Here is a 24,981-nt window from a genome sequence, read left to right on the forward strand (position 1 = left end):
ACTTTTCATTTCCTTCTAAAGGGACTTAAGATTGCAAGGTCTGAAGAATGAACTTTTGGAATCATAACTGAAAAGTGTCAACAGTTTTGACATGGTTCCATTTGAAATTTCAGGCACAGGGTGGTGATGGACTTCTGCAACGAATCAAGAGAATAATCTATGATGCCAAGTCTACTATAGTGGTAAGTTTTATTTTTCATTGAATTAGATAGTGCCCTTGTCAATCAGCATACAAATACTGTCAGAGGGTTTTAAAAATATTTCTATATGAGTTGTTTTATACTGTATATATTGTGTATATATTATAGGTATATGTGTAGGTTTAAGCTAAATGAACTTCTTGATTAAATTTTTTTATAATATGTGTGATAAATATTCAACATATCTTAGTTTCCTAATTTTTCACTGTTCTTCTACAGTGAATACATGTATGCCTGACATGTATTTTAAGGGATAGAACAGAGAGAATTCAAGATCTTTTCCTTGACGCTTTTGACATCTTTCCTGAAACTGGTACCACTTCACTGTTCTGAGGAATATTACATTTTTTGTTTAATTACTTAGAGTATAAGGGGATTAAATACTACTATTTGTGTAGTTTTGAAGCAAACATTTTTATTATCTTTCTCATAAGTAAATTATACTTAATGAAATTTTGTTGGGAAGGCATACACAAATCCATTTCTTCTCTTGTCCTACACAAGCAAATAAACCTGTGCTATGAATTTAAGTTGAAACTCACTTGCTTCTAAATGAGTGTCTTCCAAACTTCTGTGAAAGTAAAATTTTTAGCCACCAGTTTCTGAAACCATTGATCCTTCTTCCTGTGCCATTAAGCTACTCCTCAACAGGAAGCTCTCTAGAATTTGTCTGCAGACTAATTTTTTGACAACAGGACACAAGTAAGAGGTGAAACTTTTTTCTTCAAAGTGGATTTTAACACTCTTAGAACAATTGTTTCTAAAACTTCAAAGAATGCATAGGATATGCAGTTGGCATGTAAACATTAATTATCCCACTGCAATATTGTAATACTGAGCTTCTGTCATTTTTTATGAACTTATAGTAGAAATTGTTGAAGTTGAGAACTCCTTTCCATTCTTGCAGAAGAAAGCAAACAGATGAACCTTATAAAAAAACCACGCAAAGCAACAGCAATAATAAAACCCAAAACCCAAACCAAACAAGCAGGAAAATCAAAATAACACATCCGTTAGGACAAGAGGACACAGTCTTCAGTTGTGCCAGGGAAGGTTTAGGTTGGACATTAGGAAGAAGTTGTTGACAGAAAGGATGATTGGGCATTGGAATAGGCTGCCTAGGGATGTGATGGGGTTCACCATCCCTGGAGGTGTTTAATAAAAGACTGGATGTGGCACTTAGTGCTGTGCTCTTGTTGGTGGTATTATGTCATAGGTTGGACTTGATGATCTGAAAGGTCTTTTCCAACCTAGTTGATTCCGTGATCCCTCCAAAAACCACTGATTTTCATTTTGGATGTTTTTTGAATAAATACACAAAGTGATAAGAGAAGTAATGCAGTAACTTTCTGTATTCACTGAAAGTGGTTTTTACTTTCTATTTCAACAGTCTGTGTTCAAGAGTTCACCACTGCTGGGATGCTTTCTCTTTGGGTTACCCTTGGGGGTCATCAGCATCATGTGTTACGGAATCTGCACAGCTGATACAGAGGGAGAGGTGTTTGAGCATGAGGGAGCCAAAAAAGAAAGTGGTGATCGAGAGCTCACAGATGAAGGCAGTGAGGAAGAACAAGAGGAGGAAAAGAATGGAAAATACACAGAACTTTCAGATGGAGAGCTTAAACAGAAAGACATTATGGAAAAGAAAAAAGACTAACTTGTTTAGCAAGAGATTCTCTAGAATTTCCAAATAGACTTATTTATTGGCGATTGTCATTTATTGGTTATCTTCATGAAAGAGGATCATTTTATCTGCATAATGGTAGTTTTGACTTGCATGTATTCACATTTTCTCAGAAATTGACAGGAAACAAATGGATGTTCTATTAATTGTCCTTAGTAGATTAACAAAGAGCAGTTTAAACAGAAGAAATTTTCAGGTACAGTTCTATACCATTTTTGTAAGAGTTTTGAATTGTTCATTTCCAGAACAGAGATAATGTTGCTCAACCTTACTATATGTGATGAACTGCTACTAATATAGCCCAGCTATGCACCGATTCATATAAAATTAAAGCTGAAAAGAAGGAAAGGTTAAGAGAGCTGTCAAGTGTTTTAGAGCCTGATAGCTGAAGACAACTTAAAAGTTTTCTAAGAAGTCACATGTTCTACCTGTTGCACATTATTATGGGAAAAGAAAAACAAAACCAAAACAACAAAATTTTCTATTTCCTCAAATTAAATGTAAATTTTTGGGAATTGGAGGGCTGTTCTCCCGTGTAAGAATATAATTATTAGCAGTCAAGAATGTTTACTAGAAACAGGATATGGGAATTATGTAATTATGTGCAATGTGTTTATTAGTGCTTTAGCAGCTAAAAATACTGGAAAATTATGTTAAAGACCTTTTAGAACATGATTGACTGTTAATTACTTTCTGTGAGTGCTTGCACACTTAGAGTGCGAAAGATCTGTAATCCGCAGCACAGCTTGATAAAGGAAGACGTCAATATGAAGACCTTCTGACTATTTGTATAACTCTCTAATGACAAGCTTTTTGAATAGTGTATATTTATTTTACAGTGTTTACTTGAGATTGTTATAGATCTTTGAGATAGGTAGTTTTGTTTGAGACTGTTATCTATTCTGAAGGAGGGAGTTAATGAAGCTTAATATTAACATTGATAGAGATTGATCAGTATAAAGCATTTTTGTTACCTGTTTCATCGTAAAAACCACTTCTAATACAAACCTGTGACTGCAAAAAGGACTCATTTGTGTCCAGGGCTAAAACTCTCCAATGATAAGCTATAAAGCAGCCTTTGGCATCAATGTCATGAAAAGTACCACAAAAACAAAACTTATATTACTCTGCCTCAAACTATTCATGCTGGGTTTTTTCGTTTTATTTCTCTCTTTTTTTAAGGGTATATTACTGTATAATACAAAATATTATGTCCTCTTTATAAGGCAGCTTGATCACATAAGAAATTGCTATTTAGTGCTACAGCGCTAAATTAAGGAATTTTAAATAGTAACCAAGAGTAAGCTTAAATAGACAAGTTCTATGTCTGAGTAAATTTAATGATGCTGTAGAATCATAACCAGGGAAAATGTATTGCATTCTTTTTCCCTGTGGGAAAGAAACTTGTTTCATCTGTTTAAGCAGCTTGGTAACAGCTGGCTTCAGGTTGCCATGCAGAGTACCTTAAGTAGATCTCTCACTTGGAAGATTTTGGTTATCAAACAGTATAAACAACATGCAAAGAGATTAGGAATTTTTTTTGTTGTTGATGTTTAAATTCCGTGTTTGATTATGAACACAAACCTTTTCCTTTTTGGAGGAAAGATTATAAGGGAGGTCATAGAACACTGAGTAGCAGTTATATGATATGGATTTTTCTCCTTTTTATGTTTTCTCTATTTTCTTTCTATGAATTGCCTTTTTTTATTTTTGTCATTATAACCAGTTGTACATAGTGACTTAAGTTTTCTTGCTTTTTGTTTCTTGCTATTTTTTTGGTAGAACCTTTAAGACATGTAGGTTTAGCATATACATACATGAGGAATAGGTGCTTAAAAATGTGTTTAGAAAGGGGTATTTTTTAATGGTATTAAACTCCTGAGCTGTTTATTGAAAAAAATTTTAAAAATCACCTAATGAAAAACTTGTAAATTTCTTTGGACTTCTGCACAACTCAGTGCTGATAGTCAAAATGTAGGACTATTCAGGCAGTAGTATGTTTTCTTTGTCTATTTTTTTAAGATTTCAGTACAGATCAGTTGTATATTTAGTGTTGGCTCAGGCTGGAAACCTGCAACTTTTGACTTAGTAAAAAAACATGAAGTGGTCACTGGAACCATGTAATGAAAATAAAAAAAAAAAGCCTGAGTTCTGCTGCACTGCTAAGAACTGTTTCAACGTGGAGCCTTCTTTTTTTGTGGTTATTTTTGTTTGTGTTTATAGTCAGTAGTAGCCAGTTGACTAGCTGGAAAGTATTCTGAGATGTGGACCTGAATAATGATAAATACTGTGGTAGAAACGGATCACACTGAGATCTGTTCAAACTGTAGCACTTAATAGCTGGAGTTAGGAGGAAAGCCTGTGTGTCAGTCATTTCTGAACTCTAATATCTATCAGATGTGTACTGAACTGTTGAAAATTAGACCTGAATTGTACTGCTGTTTTCATCAAATCCTTCCCCCAGCAACATTGAACAAGTCATGGGGAGAAAAAAAGGGGGACAGGTCATATACTGGGTATCAGAAGTGATGTGAAATTAAGGTGTTTGCTGTGGTCACTCAAGTAATCTAGAATGCTGTCTGAGGAGGGGCATTTTATTTCTTTTCTTCAGTCTCTAGAGGTTTCTTAAAGCAACTTCACTGTAATAACTTTGGATTCATAAAATAATGCTGCTTTTTTAAGTCAAGTGTAAGCCTTTTGTTTTTCTGTAATAAAAAGGATTTAAAAGAGCTTGTTTCCTTTGGATTAATTTACGGTGTCAAGCTTAGACGTTACGTGTTGTGTAGGAGGCTGTTTCCTGGGATGTTTGTTGTAAGTGTACTTTAGGCCCTCAGTCATGCAGTGCAGAAATGCAGCTGTTATTCTGCAGGATTTTGAAAATAGTCTCTAGAAGTAGGAGTTTATATTTGCTTTTCTGTGATTTAGTGAGCACTCTAGCAGTGTAACACAAATGAATTTCCGAAAAAGGGATTTTAAAATACCAGACCTACAGGAGTTTCTGTAGCAAAGGGAACCTGAGTCAGCCTGGCCTAGCTTTCATTTCCTTCTGGGAGCACTTGAGTAGTCTTGGCACTTGGACGTGCTCAGTCTCATGCTGCTTCATTGTTTACCTGGGCTGTTCTAGCAGCTCTTGTCCACACTGTGGTGCTCACTGCTTAAAGGACAGGAGAATGGCACTCTCAGACATCTGTTGCGATGAAGATGGCACAAAAATGCTTAATTCTCATGAAGTACTTAAATAAAAGGTTCAGCTTGCTCTGTTTTGGTCCAGAACTAATTTACCCTATTCCTCTTTAGTCAGCATGTTTGGGAAAGCAATTTATTTGGAGGAGTGGGAGGGTGGAGAATTGTTCTGTTGACAACTAAAAGCTCAAGTCAGTGAAAAGGGCAAAACCAGAATGTATTTCCCTTAAGCTGTTGAAATCTCCTGAGACTACATATATTTCAGGCTGTATTATCCTGTGACAAACTGGTACTGGCTTTCAAGTCGTCTTGGGGAGCAAAGCCACTTTGTGCAGTTTTGTTCTCATCACTGAGCACATCTCTAACAGATCGAATCACACTGAGCTGTGGCACCTGACATTGCTGGAACCAACAAAGACAATTTTGACATTATTGTGCTGAATGCTTTGTTGCTTTGTTGGGCTCCTGGGAGGTGTTCCTAAGCTGCCTAGGCAGTGTACATGTTCCTGAAACAATTCTCTGATCTCTGAAATTTTAACCATTTTAAAGGATTACTGTGACTATCCTGTATACAGTTTACTGACATAAAGCACCACTTAGCAGCTGATGTGAACTCTCCTCTTGATAGCAAACTTCCTTCTGCTTATACACTGAGTAAAGAAAAATGCAGGAATAGCAAGGATACATAGACTACAAGTATTTTACATAAAGCATTTTTGAATGGAGAATTGTGGCAATAATAATATTCAGCAATAAAACCTTTGAAGAGAAGCAAGGAAACCTCTAAGGGAATTACTAGTAAGAGGAACACAATTGCTTTGTAGTTCAGTCGCAAGATTATCGTAGACTTCATCTGGGTTGGTCACTGTCCTGGCCAAAATGGTGGGTGGTTTTAGGCTGTCTTGAGTTAAGAGGCAGAAGCTTTGCAAAGCTCTACCGCTTGCGCATGAAGGGGATGAAAATGTGTAGACAGAAGCAATGGGAATGGGAGAAAGGAATGGAGGAGGGCCATATGTTTTCATACCAGTGTCTTGTGCTATGGGCTATGTTTAACATAAACTCCCACTGCAATGCATGTAAGTCCTTCCAAAAGAAATCTTCTATTCTCTACTTACTGTGCTGAGAGCCTTTGGCTCTTAAATTTGCCTGCCATACAGCGAGTAGCATTGCTACGAAGTCAAGGTTATTTGTGGAAGTTTTTGCTGTTTCTCCACGGAAATGTACACGACAGGTTACTCAAAATAAGATACTTTAATGGTCATAGTTTGTTCAAAACAAGACTCGAACCCCAGGTTTCTTTTGTCTTAGGTTGCTACACCTCTACTTTTAATGAATGACATTTTGTAGCGTACTTAAATTTGTGCTAAGGTGGCAACTTGTAGTCTTAATGCTTTCAGGAATTAAAGATCTAATCAATAATGTAGGATGTGTATTTTCTTCTTAAAGAAGTGGTTTGTTTTTTTCTAAATTTAAAAAAATATATATTGCAATAGTGGCTGCAATTTTATTCTCTTTACTTGAATAGCAAATGTTGACTCTTAATCGAAAATAGAAAATATGCTATTCATAGACTGTTAAAACTTTGTCACAACACTAAGAGAAAACAAAAAGACTTTATGACTTCAGTACATAAGTTTTTAATCCCTCCCAAAGTAGTTTTTTTTCTTTTGTTATTGAGTCATTTTCGCTTGGAACTGACTGTAACTTTTCTGTTAATCTTCTTTTTTTTTCTTAGCATGCTTTTATGAAAGCATTTGTTTCAGTATTGTGACAGCATACTGTACTTGAAAAATTGCAATGCAGACTGGTGATTTGGATGGCCAGTGGGTAATTTTGTTAATTTCCTCTTTGCTTTTGTAAAATATGTCTTTTTTGATCTTAACTTTGCATGTTGGGCCAGTTGAGCCACTTCTCATTAGTGCTTCTTGCAGGATCAGACAATTCACTAAACATAGCCTGTTTTCCTCAGGTTCATATTATAATCTACTCTGTAACATTTTCTGAAAGCAGACTAAAGCTGAAATAAAATTAAATCCCTGTACAGGTACCACTATCAAAATATCAGAGTGTTTTTGTAAGACATTTTTTGAGATAGTTTGTCAACAAACTGTTAAATCTTCAAGTACCAGAATAACTTTCTTGTCCCTGAACAGAACATCTGGTAGAACAAGAGATATTCAGCAAAATGGTGCTCCTATGGTAGACTGCCTCCCAAAGGGTGTAGACGGTCTGTATAGAAATACAAAGTTTCTAGGAATAAAATTCTGCTGTGAAGAGACCTTCTTTGCATAAAGTGGAAGAAAAGTAAGGCTTCCTTCTTTTCAGTCACTATGAAAATTAGATTTAAGAGTATTTCCTGGTGAAGATGGAAGAAATACTTGTTGGCCCAGACAAAATCTTGACAATGCATTAGTTGCTTCTAAGATGGAGGAAAAGATAAATTGCTGTCAGCAGATTTAACATGTAAAAGCTGTGTCTGGCTCCTGGTCGATAAAATAATTATAAATTATGCTGTGCCTTCATGCAAAATTGTGCTTTATGCAAATAAACACTTGAAAATTGAGCTAAACCTTGAGATGGCATTGTCACGGCACATATCTTCCCTTTTGCTTCCCTGTCTTTTAAAAATACCTTTTTTAAAAACAAATGCAGAAGGATTACATATTTTTAGTCTTCATGGCTCATTTATGAAATCCCCAAATGCTTCAATTCCTCCCAAAAATGCTGTGGGTTACAAGAGATGGTTCAATATATTGTAGTGTTATCTTCTTAAGATTTATCTGAAACTACTGTGAGGTAAGAAGATCAAATGTGTTTTGGAGTGGGTTGAAGAAGAGGTAGTATTTTTTAAAAAAGGTAAATAGAAGTATTGTCTCAGTTCATTTGACAGAAATACCAGAATATGAGAAGTTCTTTTTGGATCTTTAAGGAGCTGGGAGCTTCTTGTATCAAAATTCTCATGATTTAAAATAGAAGGATTTCTAGCAGAGGAAGAGTACGTAATACTTGATTTCTAGAACAGGATTTAAATGAAGATACCAATCTGGAACATAGTGTACTTCTGTTTTTACACCTTGCATATATGTTGTTATAGTTTAAGTGGCCTGTCTTAGGAAAGCTGTCAGTGCCTTAATGTGAATCTGTGTTGGGTTTTAGTTTCCAGAGAGCACCTGGAATTCAAGCATAATTTAGAAGCACGGGGTTCTTTCTGTGGGCTGTAGCTGCCTCAGCTTCAGATGTCAGAAATCTAAATGCTAAGATACACTAAAAATAATACTTTGAGTTGCTCACTTAGCTTTGCAAAGTCTCAAGCCATGTGAGGAAAATTATTCCAACTCAGGCATTGTGTGTTACCTAATGGAGAGTGATTGTCTGTGACTTAAACAATCTCAAGAAGAGAAGTTGCAAGCCATCTTTTGGTTTTGCAAATGATGGTTATGAGGTGGGAGGAATTTTTCATACGGACATCTTAACTGTTGTGTCTAAAAGGTGTGATCTTGGCTAGAAATGTGCAGCAAGGCTCATAAAGAAATGAAGTTTGCAATGATAGCTAAAGGTATGGTGATCTCGAAGTAAGACTATTCCTCATGTTTAGCTGCAATGGAGGCTAGGAAGGAGTTGTAAAGTAAACACAAAATAATGAAGCTTGTAATATCCATGTTCAAATGATATGCTGCTCTACCATGCCAGTCATCTTTAAAGAGTGTTAATAAGCCTGTGGTTGTGTCAGGATATGATGCACCTTGTTGGTAAGAAAAAGGGAAGTTTCCACAGCACTGGCAGTTCTTTTCACTTCTTCCCTTTGGAAGAAGGAATATCACTATGCTGACCCTTGGTGTGAATTGGCACGGCTGATCTCCAAGCCAGTTGCTTTTCTCACACCATTTCCCAGGAGCAGGAGCTTGACTGCACAAAGCAGCTTCTCTGGTGAACTGCAGCTTTGGTAGCCTGTGCCACACACAAGTGGGTCACCCCATGGTGGTTTTCAGAAAGAATTAAAAGTGGTCACAGTGAACAGGAGCCAGAAAAGTGGTGGTAGCAGAGACTTTAGGAGCCCCAGCATTGACACCCAGGATGTGTGCTGCTGCAGACAGCTTTAATGGCCATCTGAAGGCACAAGGAAAAGGACACTATACACACTTCAAAAAGTCATCATTGCATTGCTGTGATGATGTATCATAAGGTAAGGAACAATACATGAGGTGCAGAGGTGAGCAGGCACAAAAGCCCATGGGGTATTTTCTCTACTCAGGCCCATGCATGCTTGTTTGAAGCTGGGACAAGGCCACTCTGTTTTGGGGACAGCAAGTTCATGATCACAGACAGAGGTTAATCTGTGCCTGTTGGTCTTTGGGCAGTGAATATGCCCTGTCATGTTTCAATTAGAGTGTAGACATGCCATGGAGCATTAAGTTCAGTTTCTGGCCATCTTCCTTTGACGTGAAGTGCAGTTTTAAGTGAGTTACTTAGGCCATAGTTTCATTATACTGCAACTTTAATGACAGTGCTGGCCTAAGGAGTTTCTATCCTCATACCTTTGTAGGCTGTCCTTCAAATTATGGCCAGGCAAGCTGTTGGAAAAGCAGTGCTGTGACTGGAGCAATGAAGTGATCCAGGTGAATACAACTCCTTGGACAGAACATTGTGACAGCATATGAGAGAGCGAGAGTTGGAAGGAAGCAGCAGAGGGGGAAGTATTTTAATGGTATTTCATGACAAGCTGGCTATGTTGACTTAGATATTTATTTTGCCCTTACTTGCTCCCTTCAGAAACCAAAGGTGGTTTGGCCATGTCCTTACAATGAATAAACTGTGGGTTGCTATCCGAAGATCCCTCTTTCAGTAGTGAAGTAAAATCTTTTGTAATGTCTCTTAACATCTCCTTTCTAGGAGAGAGTTAAAATGGAAGAAGAAAATCTGAAGCCTTGTCATGTTAGACAAAATGCATCTTGCAAGGGATGTAACTGGGTAAGAGTGGGATGTACAGAGTATAACTGTGGGGAGTCACTGTCACAGGGATAAGATGACTCACTAGGGTATACATTTGTAGACAAATTCTGCTTTAAAGCTCTGCATGTGCATGTCAAACCTTTGAAGGCCTGAAGTCTGAGTCCAGACTCAGCAATCTGTTTCATTTGTGCATGACTACTTATGCAAATAACCAAGAGAAGCAGGAGCTACATTATAAGAAGGAACAGGATTTTCAGACTTGCATTTTAAAAGAAATTTTTTTTTTCAAGTACAGAGAAAACAGCTAAAGGAATTCTAGACCAATCCATCTGGCATGCAGCAATTGCAAAATTTTTTGGTAATAATTTTCTGAGAATCTAAAAGCTTTATGAGCTGGATAGATTTAAGGACAATTACAAGAGACGGTCAAAGGAAAATCTCAAATGTGTGAAATGCTTCATTTTGCAAACACTTTCCAAGCTAGATGAGAACAATGTGGTTGTAACCTTCAAAAAGCAGAGGAGACAGTACCAAAAGTTATTTATTTTATACTTCTAGTAACTTCATAGAAAAGCAAAAAGCACCTTTAAGTAGCAGTGGCCAGAGATGTGTGCTGACCCGTCCTTATGACTGAAAAGACCGCTTTTCTTCAACCAGGTGATCACTTGCCTGTTATATCTAGCAATTTATTCTGATTTCTTTCACTTCTTTTTCCCATTGCTCTAATTTTCTTTGTCTCCTTTTGTATTTTGCATTCTTATTTTCCTACCATCTTGTTTCCTCTGCCTTTTCCCAAGTTTTTTTGTTTCTTTTTTTTTAATCCCTCCTTATTTCCCTCTCTATATAATAACAGTGATAAATGTGCATAAAAACAGATAACACTGTAACAATAAATAGTTAGAAATCTTCATTCAGACTACTGTGTGACCTCTCACATTGTTTCATAAGGATTTTGTTTCCTTAGTGGTCCAACATGCTCAATATTCTAGTATTGCTCATTAATTTTGACTGTCTCAGTTGAAAATAATGGGCTATTTTATTATTAAAATAAGATTAAAACTTGTTCCAGGTAACTTGCAAATTTGAGATTTAACAGATTTCTATGCACTACAGAAAACATGTTGTCTTTGAACTTTTTGCTAAGTATTTACCACATTTCTCTCCTATATTTAGAAAACTAGAATTTTGTATTTGCTCCTTTTGAATTTTTACTGCACTGAATGCAGGATTTAAGGCTCCCCTTAAAACATACAGATAAGCATTTGCTGCTTAGTTTTATCTTGAACTTGGATGATAAACATGGTCTTGCAAGCTACTTTCTCCCTAGACTTTTCCTAATTTCCACAATTGTACAAAAATACTTACCTTCTACTCTTGGTGTTCATATAGTTAATCTTGCTATCAGCAATTGATGTCCTGTTAATTAGAATATGTATGCAGAGCATATATTTACCAGATTTAAAAACCAAAGCTTTTGGTTTTTTCTTCAGAGTCCTTTTCTTTCCTCCTTGTCTCCTGTTTTTATAGTTTTGAGTGAAATCTAAAGAAAGAAAATTATGTGATCTAGAAGCGAATAATTTTAATGCACTGTCACAGTGTCTGTGGAAAACACAATAGTTACTGTTGAAGAGTTGATGTTCTCTTGGCAGAACTATTTAAACTGAGCAGAACTAATGTTCTTTGTTTTTCCAGGCTGCTGTAATGGTGCTGTGATTCTCAAATAGCCAAGGTGTGTTCATGGAGACCTTTTATTCCTTCCCCTTCTTTGTTAGCATAGAGAGAAACAGACTACCTTAGAAACAAAATACTGTGTCCCGTGCAATTGATAAGCCCCAAGGATAGTTCTCAGAATAAAAAGATCTCATTTCCCTTGTTTGAGATATGACCAGTGCTTGTGTAATATTTACAAGAATCATTCCCAATTAGTCCAAATATTTTATGCTTGAACACAACTATAAGATCTCTGTGTATTTTTCAAATGTTTCTACCGCTGGAATTAATTAACCTTTTTGCAAGGTAATTTTTTTTCTTTCATGAATTGCTTGTTTGACAGTAGTATTGTGTTAGCAAACTTCTAGTTGTGCAAGCCCTAAATTTCTGTGCAACCTACAGAAATGCTGAAGGAAAAATGATGATTCAGCAAACGCTGTCTTGTAAAAGGCAACCCCCAAACATCACAAAAGTTAATTTGCCTGTATTCATTAACTCTTAGGATTCAGACTGCTAGTTAATGTAATTTCTAGTATCCATGTCTGCTGCAATGAGCTGAAATGCTCAATTTTTTTATGGTGCTGTTTAGGCTATGCCACACCCCATGTCTCTTAGAAAAAAAAAAAAATTGGATGAATTGTATTGACTTGGTTCTGCAGCACTGTAGTTGAGGTCTGGTAAACTGTAGTTCCTTGAAATATTTGAACCATGATCCTGGGAGATAAAAGACTAAGGTAACATGTAACCTAAACAGAAGATAATCTACAGATTCTTCAAAGCAAAATAACCTCTCCCTTTCAACTTTCTAAAACTACTGGTTGAAACAGAATTCTAAACTAATATACTTCAATCTCATTGCTTTTGCATTCCATTTAACAATCAGCACCTTAATGCTTTTCTAGAGTAAGTTGCTGCATAATGGTAAATAATCTAAATTTAAAATTATATAGACTCCATATAGCTACACAGTCTCTATGAAATGTCTTTATATGTGAACAGTGGAAACAGAGAAACAATTGAACTGCCTTTAAAACTGAAAATCCCAATGAGAGACAAAATATAAAACTTCAAAGTGAATTCCTCATTTATAAAATAAAATTTTATGCCTAGATCAGAGGTGTTACTGTTACACAGGTAAAAATTATAATATACCTATTTAAATTCATATATATGTCTTTCCAGTTTAATATATTCATATGAGGGCAATATTAAAGCATTGTTTAATTATCTATCCTTTAAGTCTTCTGAGATTCAGGAAAAAATCACACTAATGAATAAAAAGCAAAAAAGATTATAACAGTCAGTCATTTGTAGAATTCAATTTTCTAACAGCACGTGATTCAGTTACTAGGGAGATTAATAGAGAAAATATAGATCCCCCACCCCTCTCCCCCCCAAAACAAAACTTTTAGAATGCCATGGGAATATCTCTGTACTTAACACTTCACATTTTTTAACAAAAATTTAGACAGTACTGGACAATTGCTTGTGAGAACAGACCATGGAATTTAACTGGGATTTCAAGTCCTAATCTTTCAGCCATTTCTCTCTGTAACATGGTAATATAAGTAAATACCAAGTCTCTGAATCTGTGTGTTCTTAATGTGGCATCTTAATAATCAAGAGCCTAAACCAGTCCTCCTAGTTCAAGGCAACTGCAATATAATTGAATATTTAGAAGTAATTCAATTGGGGAAAAAATCATAGCAAAGAAAAAAAAAAAGAAAATTCAAATAATAATGTTTCAAAGTCTTTAAGTCTTTTACTTTAATGTTTTCTCTTTGCAATGTTCTAACATTCATTCATGACTCCCACCACTCAGAAGAGTCACTTTGTGTCTCTCTAGTTAAAGTCAACCAATAAAACCCAGAAGTGGCTTTTAATGCTTTATGTTTGAAAGTAATTGGTCAGCAGTTTAAATAATTTAAATAATTGGTCAACTGGTCAACTGGTTTAAAATTCTAACATATATATTAAAGAGAAAGATGATTGCCAGTTAAAAATCCTCCTACTCAAAGGGGACTACATTGCTACGAGGAATCACAGGTTTGATTCAGCTCTAAAATAGTTCCATGTGTATAAGTTAAGATTGAGTCAAAGTTGTAATATTACTTGTAGAGCCAAATTATCTGCTGCAAGCCGTTTGCATGATTTTTATAAAGATGTTTTCAGAAATGCTTTGATTACCCACTTCAGCTGCCTTTTGAGTAATCCAAAATAATACCTTTCTGTAGAAAAGTTATGCACCTAAAATGATGAAAATTTGAAAATTACTTTGCTATGCTGTTCCAAGTGGGCTTACAAAATGTCAATGATGATGCTATTTCCAAACCAAAGAAAAGAAGAAAAAAACCTAATTCAACCCTATTTTTCTTTTTTTCTGAAGCATGACTACTGTAACGGCATGCATTTGGTTTTACTGTTGTGACTCATCCATGAATATGCTATTTTTCCTCCATACTGGGATACTCTTCAGTAGTCTGTATTTGGGACAGAGGCAGCAAAATAAAGTGGGTTATATTTAGATTTTTGTTAAATTTAGTATCTTTCTCGTCATACAAATTGTACTCAACTTTAGTACGTGAATGTAGGCATTTCTAACATGAACATTCTCTGTCCTGTTCTTGAAACATTTCTTATGTGGTGCACTATGGAATTGTCACAGAACTATGGAATTGTCACAGAATTTCTGGCACTCTTACACCATATTTCCTTCTAAAATGCAACTTGTAGAGCCATCTACCAACTTCTTTTTTTCCAAATATACTTCAAAATTCTAGAGTGTGAGTACTTTTCTAAGTACTCAATAGCTCAGTATGTAAGATATTTAGGCAGTTCTTCACCAAAAGAACGGAATGCCAGTTTAAAGGGAGCCAAGAGCCTCACTGAAGTAGTTGCCTGAATGCTCTCCATAAACATGTCTTAGGTCTGCATCATGCTGATAATACATAATTGTTAGCTACTTTGGCAATCTGACCATAAGCTCTGTATGATTTTTGTGTAGAAACTCCTGGAAATAAAATAAACACTTTTATTCTCTGTGTGACTCCTAATATTTTCTGCTTTAATGCTTGTTTTCTGAGCCTGTTTCACTAATAAGAAAAAAAAGAAAAAAATCCCAGAGAACTGAGCTGTGCACTAGCTGAGATGATTACACTTTGCCTATTTCTTTTGTAATAGGTAAGTAACTAATTAATGGTTGGCAAATAAATCATCAAATGATTCAAAAATGTGCCATATATGCCTTACTTGGCTACATATTTGCACTTCTGATATAACAAATAGTTTGTGTTTTATCTTGGCATTTTTTTAAAAGGCCTTTTATTCCAGTAGTGTTTAGGTTACTTTTTAAGCCGTGTTTTATGGTGATTCTTAATAAAATGTGAGAAGTTATATTTCAACTTGGAGTATAGCATACACTCATTTTTTAAAATACAAATTCATTTTTTTCTATTTTATGGAAGAACATTTTTTTAAATAAACTTCTTAATCTATTTAAATTTGTCTTAAGGAAAAAATCATTCAGGTTAATAATATGTCTAGTAAGGAATAATGCTATTTTTTCTGTCATTTTTACCTGCTCTATTTACTCCCAGAATTTCTGTATATATCTTTAAATGAACTTGAAAGACTAAGCTGAGTGTTTCAGAAAGTTAACTTGCCCGATATAGCCAAACTTGTGTAAATTTTGTATCATACTGATGGATTGTCAGAACAGATACTTTTGAAAGGCCAGTTCAGTAGCAGGATACAGATTTTAATACAGATTTTTCATTATATAAACAAGGATTGATATATGAACAAGATAAATTTGTATCAATAAACACTGAAGTGCAGGAAAGAATTATCTAATTTTCAGCAGATTATAAATGACTTTATAAATAAAGTATAGCTGACTTATAAACAAATGAGAATGGTTCATAACTTTGTCATGATTTCCACCTAGTCATAAATACTAATTGAATATGTATGGGAAGAACCATTTAAAAATACATTTTGGTCTAGAGTATAGGCAGACTTTGAGGGATGTATTGGATTGACTTATTTAAAAGGTCTAATAAATCTGTTTCTTAATGTGGAAAATCTACTGAAATTTTTAACACAAAAGGGAGAAAACTGAGCAACAACATGGATTAGAGAAGACTGGTAACTGGTATATGTGTCCTAATATAATATGCAATTTATAATACATATATGTCCATTAAAAAAATGGTTAAAGAAAAATACTGCCATAATGGCAAACAAGCTCTGAAATCCAGATCAGCCCTGATGTTTTCCTAGATTGGAAGCTCTTTGATGTCATAATGAAAGCAGTGGAATTTCAGTACGAATGTGTAACCTGTTCTGCAAGAGTGATTTGTTGACGGTGGTAAATGACAAATGTTAGATAGACGTGCTCTTGAGGTGCTGCCGGCCTGTTCCTTCTGTGCACGAGGCTTTTATAATTTGTTTGCCATTCCTTACGCACAGCTAAATGGGAATATCCTTATAATTACAGTTTTGTGTGTCATCAAACATTTGAAAAAATATATATCTCTGGTTATTGTGTTGGGATTAAACCATGGGCCGTGTGTTATTAGCTTGCTTGTGGTGCTTAATGCAGATTGTAACTACATTGTTTGTAAATCTTGCATAATATCCTAAACCATTATTGTTCTTGTCCTGTGCCCTATCTATTATCATACTTTACTGGGGCTGTGTTTAAATTATATTGTTGTGGACTCTTATCAGTTTTAAATTTTTTTATATCACGAGTATGAATAGCAACCATCGTGCTTTGGGAATTTCTTCAATGTGAGCAATAAAATGCTCCAGGAATATGTACAAACCAGTTTCATCATGGTGAGGCTATGAAATGCAATGTATGTCTTTGTGTCCTAACATGCCTGTGGTTTGCATGCAGTATATTGGCTTAAGAAATGCAAAACCTGAAATGCATTATTGTTTGGCAGAAGAAAAACAAATCCTTGCAAGGGGAATAGTTTTGAGTAGATTTGATGACATTTACTTTTTTGGAAAAAAAAACCCAACAAAAGATTGATTAGAGTATTTAGAAAAGAGGAAAGCATTCTTTATTAAACAATCTCTCAATCCTGCTTTGCTGTCATCATCTTCACAATTTTTGTTTTCTTTCTGTGCTGATGTGTCTTATGTTCTAAAAATTCTTTTTTCTGAACTGTCGCATTCCTGCCTCCACATCAAAGCGACATCATTATTGTGGCCATCAGCTGGCCTGAAGGTCTCACAATTCTGAACAAGTTCAAAATTAGCAGTAGATTAAAAAAAAAAATTAAATTACATTGGAATGTGTTCACCCATTGAAGGGAAGTTCACCTAAATTTGCCATACTTGAGATTAGAAAGAAGAAGAAAAAATAAAGGTGCTTATCTGATTAACAATATGATTTTTCACTGAAATTGTGGAGAGGATAAAACTTTGCCGTAAGGGCTTTAGGATTAGGTCACACATAATTTGAAAGATAAGAGCTAAAGTCACACCTACACTGTGTGAAGCAGCTTTTCCTGTATATCTGGAGTCTGGTTCTCCTAAGTCCCAAGAAAATGTTACGGTTACTGGTGTATTGGTCATATAACACACTGGTGCGTATCACTCAAAAAACTGCAAAGACGGTACCAGTTGCAATTGGTAGTGTTAATTGCAAAATAATAATAAAAAATTATTATAATGGGAGGAGTTGGTAATAGTTACTCTGTTAAATATTTGTCACCATGACATTAAACCAAAACCAGCTCCAGATTTCACGTCCATTAGGTACTTTGTTACCTGTGTATGTAACAGGAATGATTCTTGTTCTCAGAAAAATGGAGGAGTGAGGCAGCCTGGGAGGTCTTTTCCATTCCTCCTGGCAATCAGTACGTGAGCGGCAAAAATTGGTCAGACTAGAAAGTGGAAGGTGATGGTTATTCTGAGTTAGTTTCAGAGAGGTATATGCCTGAGCTCTTAGGTGGTGTTTTAAATTATTGTAGTAGTAATAGATACACTGCTACATTTTCTGTGAGATGGTTTTGACTCCTTTTGCCCCCCATAATAGGAATAGTTTGTCTAATACAAAGATGTTTTCCCAGATCAGTAAAGAGGAAGAGACTTGTTACCAATAAAAAATAAGAAGATTAATTAGCTATACTTGTTTTCTTCTCACAAAGAAGCACAAAGAATTGAAACTTTGGCATCATCAGGCTTTCTCTTCCAAAGAATGATGACAAAGTTTGAGGCTGATGAACCAGGTTGATGACAGTCACTACCCACACCCTTTGTCATTTTCCTTTTAATGATTTACTATTTGGCTGATCATTAGCTGGGAAGAAAAAATGTTTCCATAACCATACAAGACACCCAGGCTCATATCCCTAATTATTATTCTTTGGAAAGATGACAGGACATTTCACTGTAATTACTGCTCAGCTGCATGTGTGCTTATGAAAAAGGACTCATTTCAGATTATTGTATGGGCTGGTAGGATGGCACTCTCTAATGTGTGGTGCTTGAAACCTGCAAAAAAATAGATCCAATATTCTTATTGATTTCTTAGTGTAGCAAAATTATTTGACATAGAACTTGTGAGTATTCAGTTTCTTTGCACAGAAACTGAGAAACTTGATGTTAAAAAAAGCGCTTTGAAACGTAACACGATTATACCGAGACATTACTGAAGGCAGCTGTATCAGTTTAAAATGCAGCAAACCAAGGTTATGGCTACTGTGACTTCAGCAAACAGAGAATCCATGCATGTAGGTAGCAAACTTGCCCAAAGCATTTTAGTACGTCCTTAAAATGCAGTCATATTTAAAAGCTGACTAGAAAAACTGGAAGGTGCTGCTTGAAGTATGTGATATCTGGGTGTGTAGGTGTCTCCTTGCTTATTTTTATGATGCAATTAAGTTGTCTTTCCTCTACTTTCATCATCATGAAATTTTGCTCAGCTGCATTACGAGAAGTTGCCTGTGTACAGAGGGGAACAGTAAATAGCCAATAATTTCTGAATTACTGATCATCTTGGTATAAAAGAATGCATATTCAGTCCTATGCTATTTTTTTCAAATTGTGAAGGAATTTCATTAAAAGTTGCAAAACCAAATTGTGCGTGCCAATTTTCAGGACAAAACAAAGCATGACAAGATGTAACTAACACCTTACACTTGTCTAAACCCAGTTTATTAACTTACTTAAAATTCAGTCCAGTGAGCATAATAACATTATATACTACATCTTGCTAAAAATCTCTAATCAAACAACCAAAACAGCTGTCTTCCTGTGAATTCTCTAATGTCTTTTGATAGTATAAATTAATGGTGAATCAAGAAGGACTACACAAAGTTTTGGCAAAACACCTTCACTGTGTGTATGACAGCTTACTAAGTAACACCTGTATATTGAATCTAAATTAAGCTAAAGTAGTTTCTTAATCTTAAACCTTTCTTAAAATAACCTTGTAAGACTTCTGGTGTCTTTCCATTTTGAAGATGGTAGCACCTATATAGTCTAATAGAACATATTAATGTTCTAGTTAAAATTATTTAATAATTTTAGTTAAAATTATTTAATATAAAATTAGGTGTGTATCAGAAACTATTGTAGAAAAGATAAAATACTATGAAATGGCTGGGTTAAAAATCTGATTGTAGCCACTCTATGTTAAGGTGCATTATGACACCTCATGTGTCACTACATAATACATCAAGGATCCTCTTGCCAAAAGGCAGACACCTCAAAGCAGGCCAAGAACATTTATTGCAGTAAAAGAAAGCCTACTGACTCAGGAACTTCTAGTAAAGGGAGAAAAGGGCCTTCAAAGAAAGGTGTTGGTGTTTATACCTGTGTCTGTATGGCTGGATTTTTTAAAGAGTTGGAAGTATTTACTTCATCATTCTAAGACTATGTTCGTATGCCATGCTTGTACAGGAGCTGGAAGTATTTGCTGCTTTATATTGAGAGACATCAGCTGTGTTCATGCCAGTCCTGACTTAGGTTTTGACCTCCTTTCATACATTGCTATTAGTGGTTGACATGACCTGTCTGTCCCTTATGACAAAGTAATGAGCTAGAAGTAAAAATCTGTTGCAGGAGCAGAGTTTGAGTTGGATGAGCAATCAGAAGTGGAGTGGAACCTATAACACAGCTAAAAAAAATACATAAAAATGCTTCTGTCAAGGAGGAACAATAGCTATTGCTTTGATTTGTGTTACTGCCCATCTCCATCTAAACCAGCACTTCCACCTCCTTACCCTCTGACACTTTTTATTCTGTGTCTTGTGCTGTGTTTATACTGCTGAAAACAGAGCTCCACGTTTCACTAAAATCAATTGCTAATCCTCTTCTATTGGGAAGACTCTGAAAGCTGAGGCAAATACCATTAGAGCAATGCCATTGATTGGTATTCCAGCAAATGTGTTGGTTTGTCTGCCCCAACCTGCTCTCTAATTAGTCCTGAACAAGCCAAGCAAGCAGCCCCAAAGTGACACCAGAGCCTACAAGTGAGTTAATATGCTGTTTCTCATTGTAGAAAGTGTGCCTGTACATGTTCAAAAAACCAATAAAAATTGGGGTTTGCATTTCTGATACAAGGTGTCTTCCTTACTCTTCATACACATTCATACACAAGTGCTGTCTTCTTTATAAAGCATATTGTGTATATGTGTAAGATATCTACTGTACAGATCTGAAAGGGACAAGAATTTTTAAGAGTCTGTCCCTCTTAATTTTAACTCTATTTTATCTTCTACTCCTGATCACTTAAAATAAAACCAGATGAAAACTACGTATTTTTAAGTTCAAAATAAGCAGTGCATGGAAAATTTTAAAAATCTTGAGAAAGTTACATTGGTCAGGTGTTTAACTCTGTTAGAATAAAAGTATTTCCTCATCTCTGTTTTTAACATTAAGTAGTTCCCAGCTGAAATCAAGAGCTCTTTATATTCCAAATAACAGTACTTGGAACTCACTTTTTTACTGGGGTGTAGATCTGCTCTTTGGACCTGTGCCCCAAGATGTTGAACTCTACTCCTATACAACTAAATTTTAAACAAACATCTACTAAAAAAGCATTAGAGGAGAAAATGGGTATTTTTAAACAACAAACAAGCTTCATTAAAAATTAAATCTTTAAATTAACAGAATAGGAGCCAATTTGCATTCTTCCAGAGAGCCTCAAATCTCCTATGATCCAACCTGGTAAATGTCTCACCTCGTTTTATTCTTTCAACTTCCACTGCTCAGACTGAGTCTCTTCCAAATAGCATTGTCTGTACAGGTAGCAGATCCATGGTATCTACTGCATTGTTGGGGCAGTTAGACTGGTGGGTTATAATCACAGGCTGGGTGATTTTGGTTTCTCTGTGTGGGAAAGTTACTGCTCAGTGAGCTGAGGTTTGAATTTACAGTAGTGCTAGGTTACTCCAGTGCCGTTTTTAAATATAGTTGGGAAGAAGCTCATTTGAAAGTGAACTTACAGTACTTAGAGTAGGTAACCTGGCAAATTACTGAGCTATAAATTCTAGCTTCCGTTTCTGAAAAGAGGCTGGGGGCCTTGGTTTTTTGGGTTTGTTTGGTTTTGGGTTTTTTTTTTTTTTTTTTTTGGTAAACAAATCAAATTTTTCTTCTTATTATGACCTACTAATTAAAACTTAAGTAATGTTTATGGTTATATTCTATTCAGTTAACCTGAATCATTGTGTTACTGGTTGTTATTGTTACTAAGGTACATGGATTAGCATTTTACCTAGGTTCTATTCTAAATATGTTGACAATATGCCTTAAGCGCAAATGATGTTGCCTGCCGTCATGAGGTACCTGTCCTGTAATTGACCTTTTTGAATTGTGCATATACTGAAACACTATAGCTGTGTGTGTGTGTGTGCACTCCTCATCTGCACCAGAGATACTGAAAAAACATCCTACTGCAGGAGCAAAGTAGTGGCTTACACAGTTAATGGAATTCCAGTAAAGAGGCTGAGACAAGAGAGCAAGTAGCTCCACCAGAACTCCAAGTGATGGTCCAGCATGGATGGGATGGGAGCTTCCTTAAAGGAGTTTTTGGTTTCTTTGTATGAGGACTGGTGGTTTCGTTGTGTCAGAAACCACCTATAATTATTTAATGCTACTAATTTCCTCCAGCTTCTAGAAAGACAAAGCTGACATGTATTTCTTAAAACACACAGATTTCTTATTTAAGATTTAATTTGAAGCATTTCTTTGTCCTAATTCATGTGTAAATATGATGTGGCAATGCTTGCTTACACTTAACAGAGTACCTGCCAGTGCTTTCAGGCTCTTTAATGAAAGGCAACTTCATTGCAAATTAATTAATGAATTTTAAGAAACTCTGGGTGTGTTCTTTGACAGAGTTCATATTAGTTGGCCAGCCTGTAGTCCTTTTATTATGAAAGTTCTACATGTTAGATGTGGATTCCTAACACATGTGCTTATTTTAGAGTTAACCTGTGGCATCTGATTTTTTCTTCTCTATCCCTTTTCCTTGTTAGACATGAATATTCCTGAACTCTCAGGAGCAGAGGGTGATGCCACTTAATGATTTCAAATACACTATCATGACAGGTCAGTCATTGCTATAAGACCAACTCCAGGTCCAGTGATCAAAGGAATACAATTATATGACCAAGTACAAAAAAATGAACTTTAAGGCTGGTTGTTGAAACATGCATAAGTTGTAAAATGTTTTTTTAACAAATGCAATTACCCCAGCTTTCCAGTAGATGACACTTTCACCAAAACACTTTAATCTCAGTTCACAAAATTTCTGATTCCTTCCTTCTTCTCCTGTTGAGCTGTCATTTTGTGTACCTTTTTCTTGAAAGGATTCCTTGATTGAATGCTTGATTACTGCAACCTCTCTACTGGTCACAAATATATTAGTGATGCAGTGGAACTGCATCAGTGCCATTCACAGGTGTTCTTTCTGTGATTGCAATGCGCTGTTGTTCAATCCTCGTCCTTTCCTGGTGGCTTAATGGGTAATTGAAAGCTATGGAGGTTTTGGACCCTTAGCAGTCCCACCACTTGACTTTGTAAATGCTCATCACGTGTCAGTCTATTGCAACATAAGTAATATTTAAAAAGAAGACCAAGCCACTGTAAAACATAAGTGTAGTCTTACTGTTGTAAGGCCAACATCAAGGTCATTAAAGAAACTTAACAACCTAAATGGCTTAAGTTCTGGAAGTGCCTAAATCTTCGTAATTATGCTATCTTGCAGAATTTTCAGGCTTCCATCAGGCATGTAATCTGCTTTGTCAGAAAATTTTGGATGTGTAAGATACTGTAGTAACCTTGAGGACAGCTTGTGTGAATGATGAGTAAAGTGTGAGGGAAAAAGATGGAGGCAGAGGGGAAAGCACCCTCAGCTGGGACCAAGGGATCATCAGCCTCAGCTTGGCAACCTCACTGTCAGGCAGGGAGGGGAACTCTTTCTGTCCAGGAGGAGACACTTTGGACAGATGTCAGCAACCTGCCTTGGAAGTCAGCAGTCCAGACAGATCAGAGAGGCCATAAAATGAGAGGCGAAACCTTTGAACCATATCTGTGTTTCCTGTTAGTGCTCAGTTTCCCATGGCTCTTTCATTGTGTGGTGGCCCTGTTGCATGGATGAGCCGAATGCAAGGCATATATGATGCAGGGTTCAGTAGGCAAAAGGAGTAAGAACAGACTGAGTGCATCAAGAGAGCCAGAATGCTATGGTTTCTGCCTTGTTAAAGAGTCTTACTTTAGGGGCATGAGGCTTGGGCTTGAGTGAGAGGACCAACCAGTCTAATAGCTGTGAGCTGGCAGCAGCAATTGGATGGCTCTGCAGACACCGATAGGCAGGAACTTAGGTATCTGGGAGGATTTGCTTTGGGGCTGGGCATCTATATAATGATCCTGCAGAGACAGATAGGCACCAAAGCAGCTTCAAGGATCTAAGCAAGCACACTTACTAAAACCAGTGACTCATATCCATACAGAAAGTGTTCTTCTCCTGATTCAGGTCCTTATTATTTTAAATGCTTAATTAAGTCTCTTTGAACCCACAGGTGCAGCCACTTACTGATGCTTGCTATTTGTTTTCTTTTATTTGTCACAGGCTTTCATTTACCAAGATATTTCAGTCAGAAGATTGAACTAGATGTATTTGAGAAGATTTTAATATATTCTTGGAAACTGTGAACAACTTTGGTACTTTTCTGTTGTATTCTCTGGATGCAAGTATGTGCATCTGCTTGCAGGCAGGTCTCTGGTGGCTGATTTGACCACTACCATTCCCATTTTGCAGGCTGATTGAAAGTTGATTCTGTATGTATGGCTGCTAAATTATTTCTTACGAAAAAATGGTGGTTTTAATTTTTCTTTTTTCAGTGAGTTGAATTTTAATAGTCAAATGACAAATACTAAGAAAAATAAATCTTTCAGATGTATGAGAAGTGAATGAACTACTTAGGATTCAGACTTTTTATGTCTGTCTACTGACTAGCCAAACATTTATAATTTTCAAATTTTCAAAATATGAACACATTGAAAATTACATTCACTTTTATATGCATCAGTCATACAAACTTTTTAAACTGCTCTCTTCCAAACCCACTGTTGATGTGCTGATTTTTTCTTTGCTTTAATTTCTCTGAAGTTATTTCACAATACCTGAGCTGTTAGGTTATGCTTACTAAGTTATTTCACTGTTTGTTAAGCTTTTTCATTTCATGATTTCTTAAAGCACTTCTAGAATCCAGGCAGTTATGCAAATCACTGAACTTCAGTCATTGTGTTTGAATCTTTCTATATCAATGAATGATTTTTGTGTTTAGTTTTTCTTGGTTTGGGGTTATTTTTTGTTTTATTTTAGGGTTATGTTTTTTCAATCTAATGAATAACTTGGAGGGATTCAAAAGATAGCTTATGGAGTAAAGCTTGGCATAGAGGCATAAGAAGGATAGGAGGAAACTACTAGCACATGTTCGTTCTGGTTTTGCCAGAAGAAATTTCAATCCATGTCTCCTATTTGTAGGCTAAACTACTACTACACTAAGAGTACAAAGAGAACACTGTTGTGGTTGTTTTGTTTTATTTTATTAAATATGCCTGGAACCTAAATAAGCACAAATTTTGTGTGAAAGCATTAGCATGGTTTTTGTTCACAGATATTGTTGGAAATGGTTTTCAAAATTTCAGGGGAAGGGAGGTGGAGTAAACTAAGAAGCTGCAAAACTGTGTGCTAGGAAATAAATACATACATAGTATAAACAACTT

The 24,981-nt window shown here is 35.8% G+C and overlaps 1 protein-coding gene across 1 annotated transcript in view; it reads left to right on the top strand.

Annotated features, from left to right (window-relative positions):
- The window catches only part of TMX3 (thioredoxin related transmembrane protein 3), a 29,697-nt gene extending 25,083 nt beyond the window's left edge, over positions 1-4,614 (top strand). Inside the window, exons 15-16 of the mRNA XM_038128090.1 lie at positions 114-182; positions 1,591-4,614. Coding sequence (XP_037984018.1) covers positions 114-182; positions 1,591-1,857 — 336 coding nt within the window. The 3' untranslated portion in view covers positions 1,858-4,614. The remainder of the gene's footprint in view (positions 1-113; positions 183-1,590) is intronic.
- Positions 4,615-24,981: the final 20,367 nt, after the last annotated feature.

Source organism: Motacilla alba, chromosome 2 (assembly GCF_015832195.1).
Source record: "Motacilla alba alba isolate MOTALB_02 chromosome 2, Motacilla_alba_V1.0_pri, whole genome shotgun sequence".
Lineage (NCBI taxonomy): Eukaryota > Metazoa > Chordata > Aves > Passeriformes > Motacillidae > Motacilla > Motacilla alba.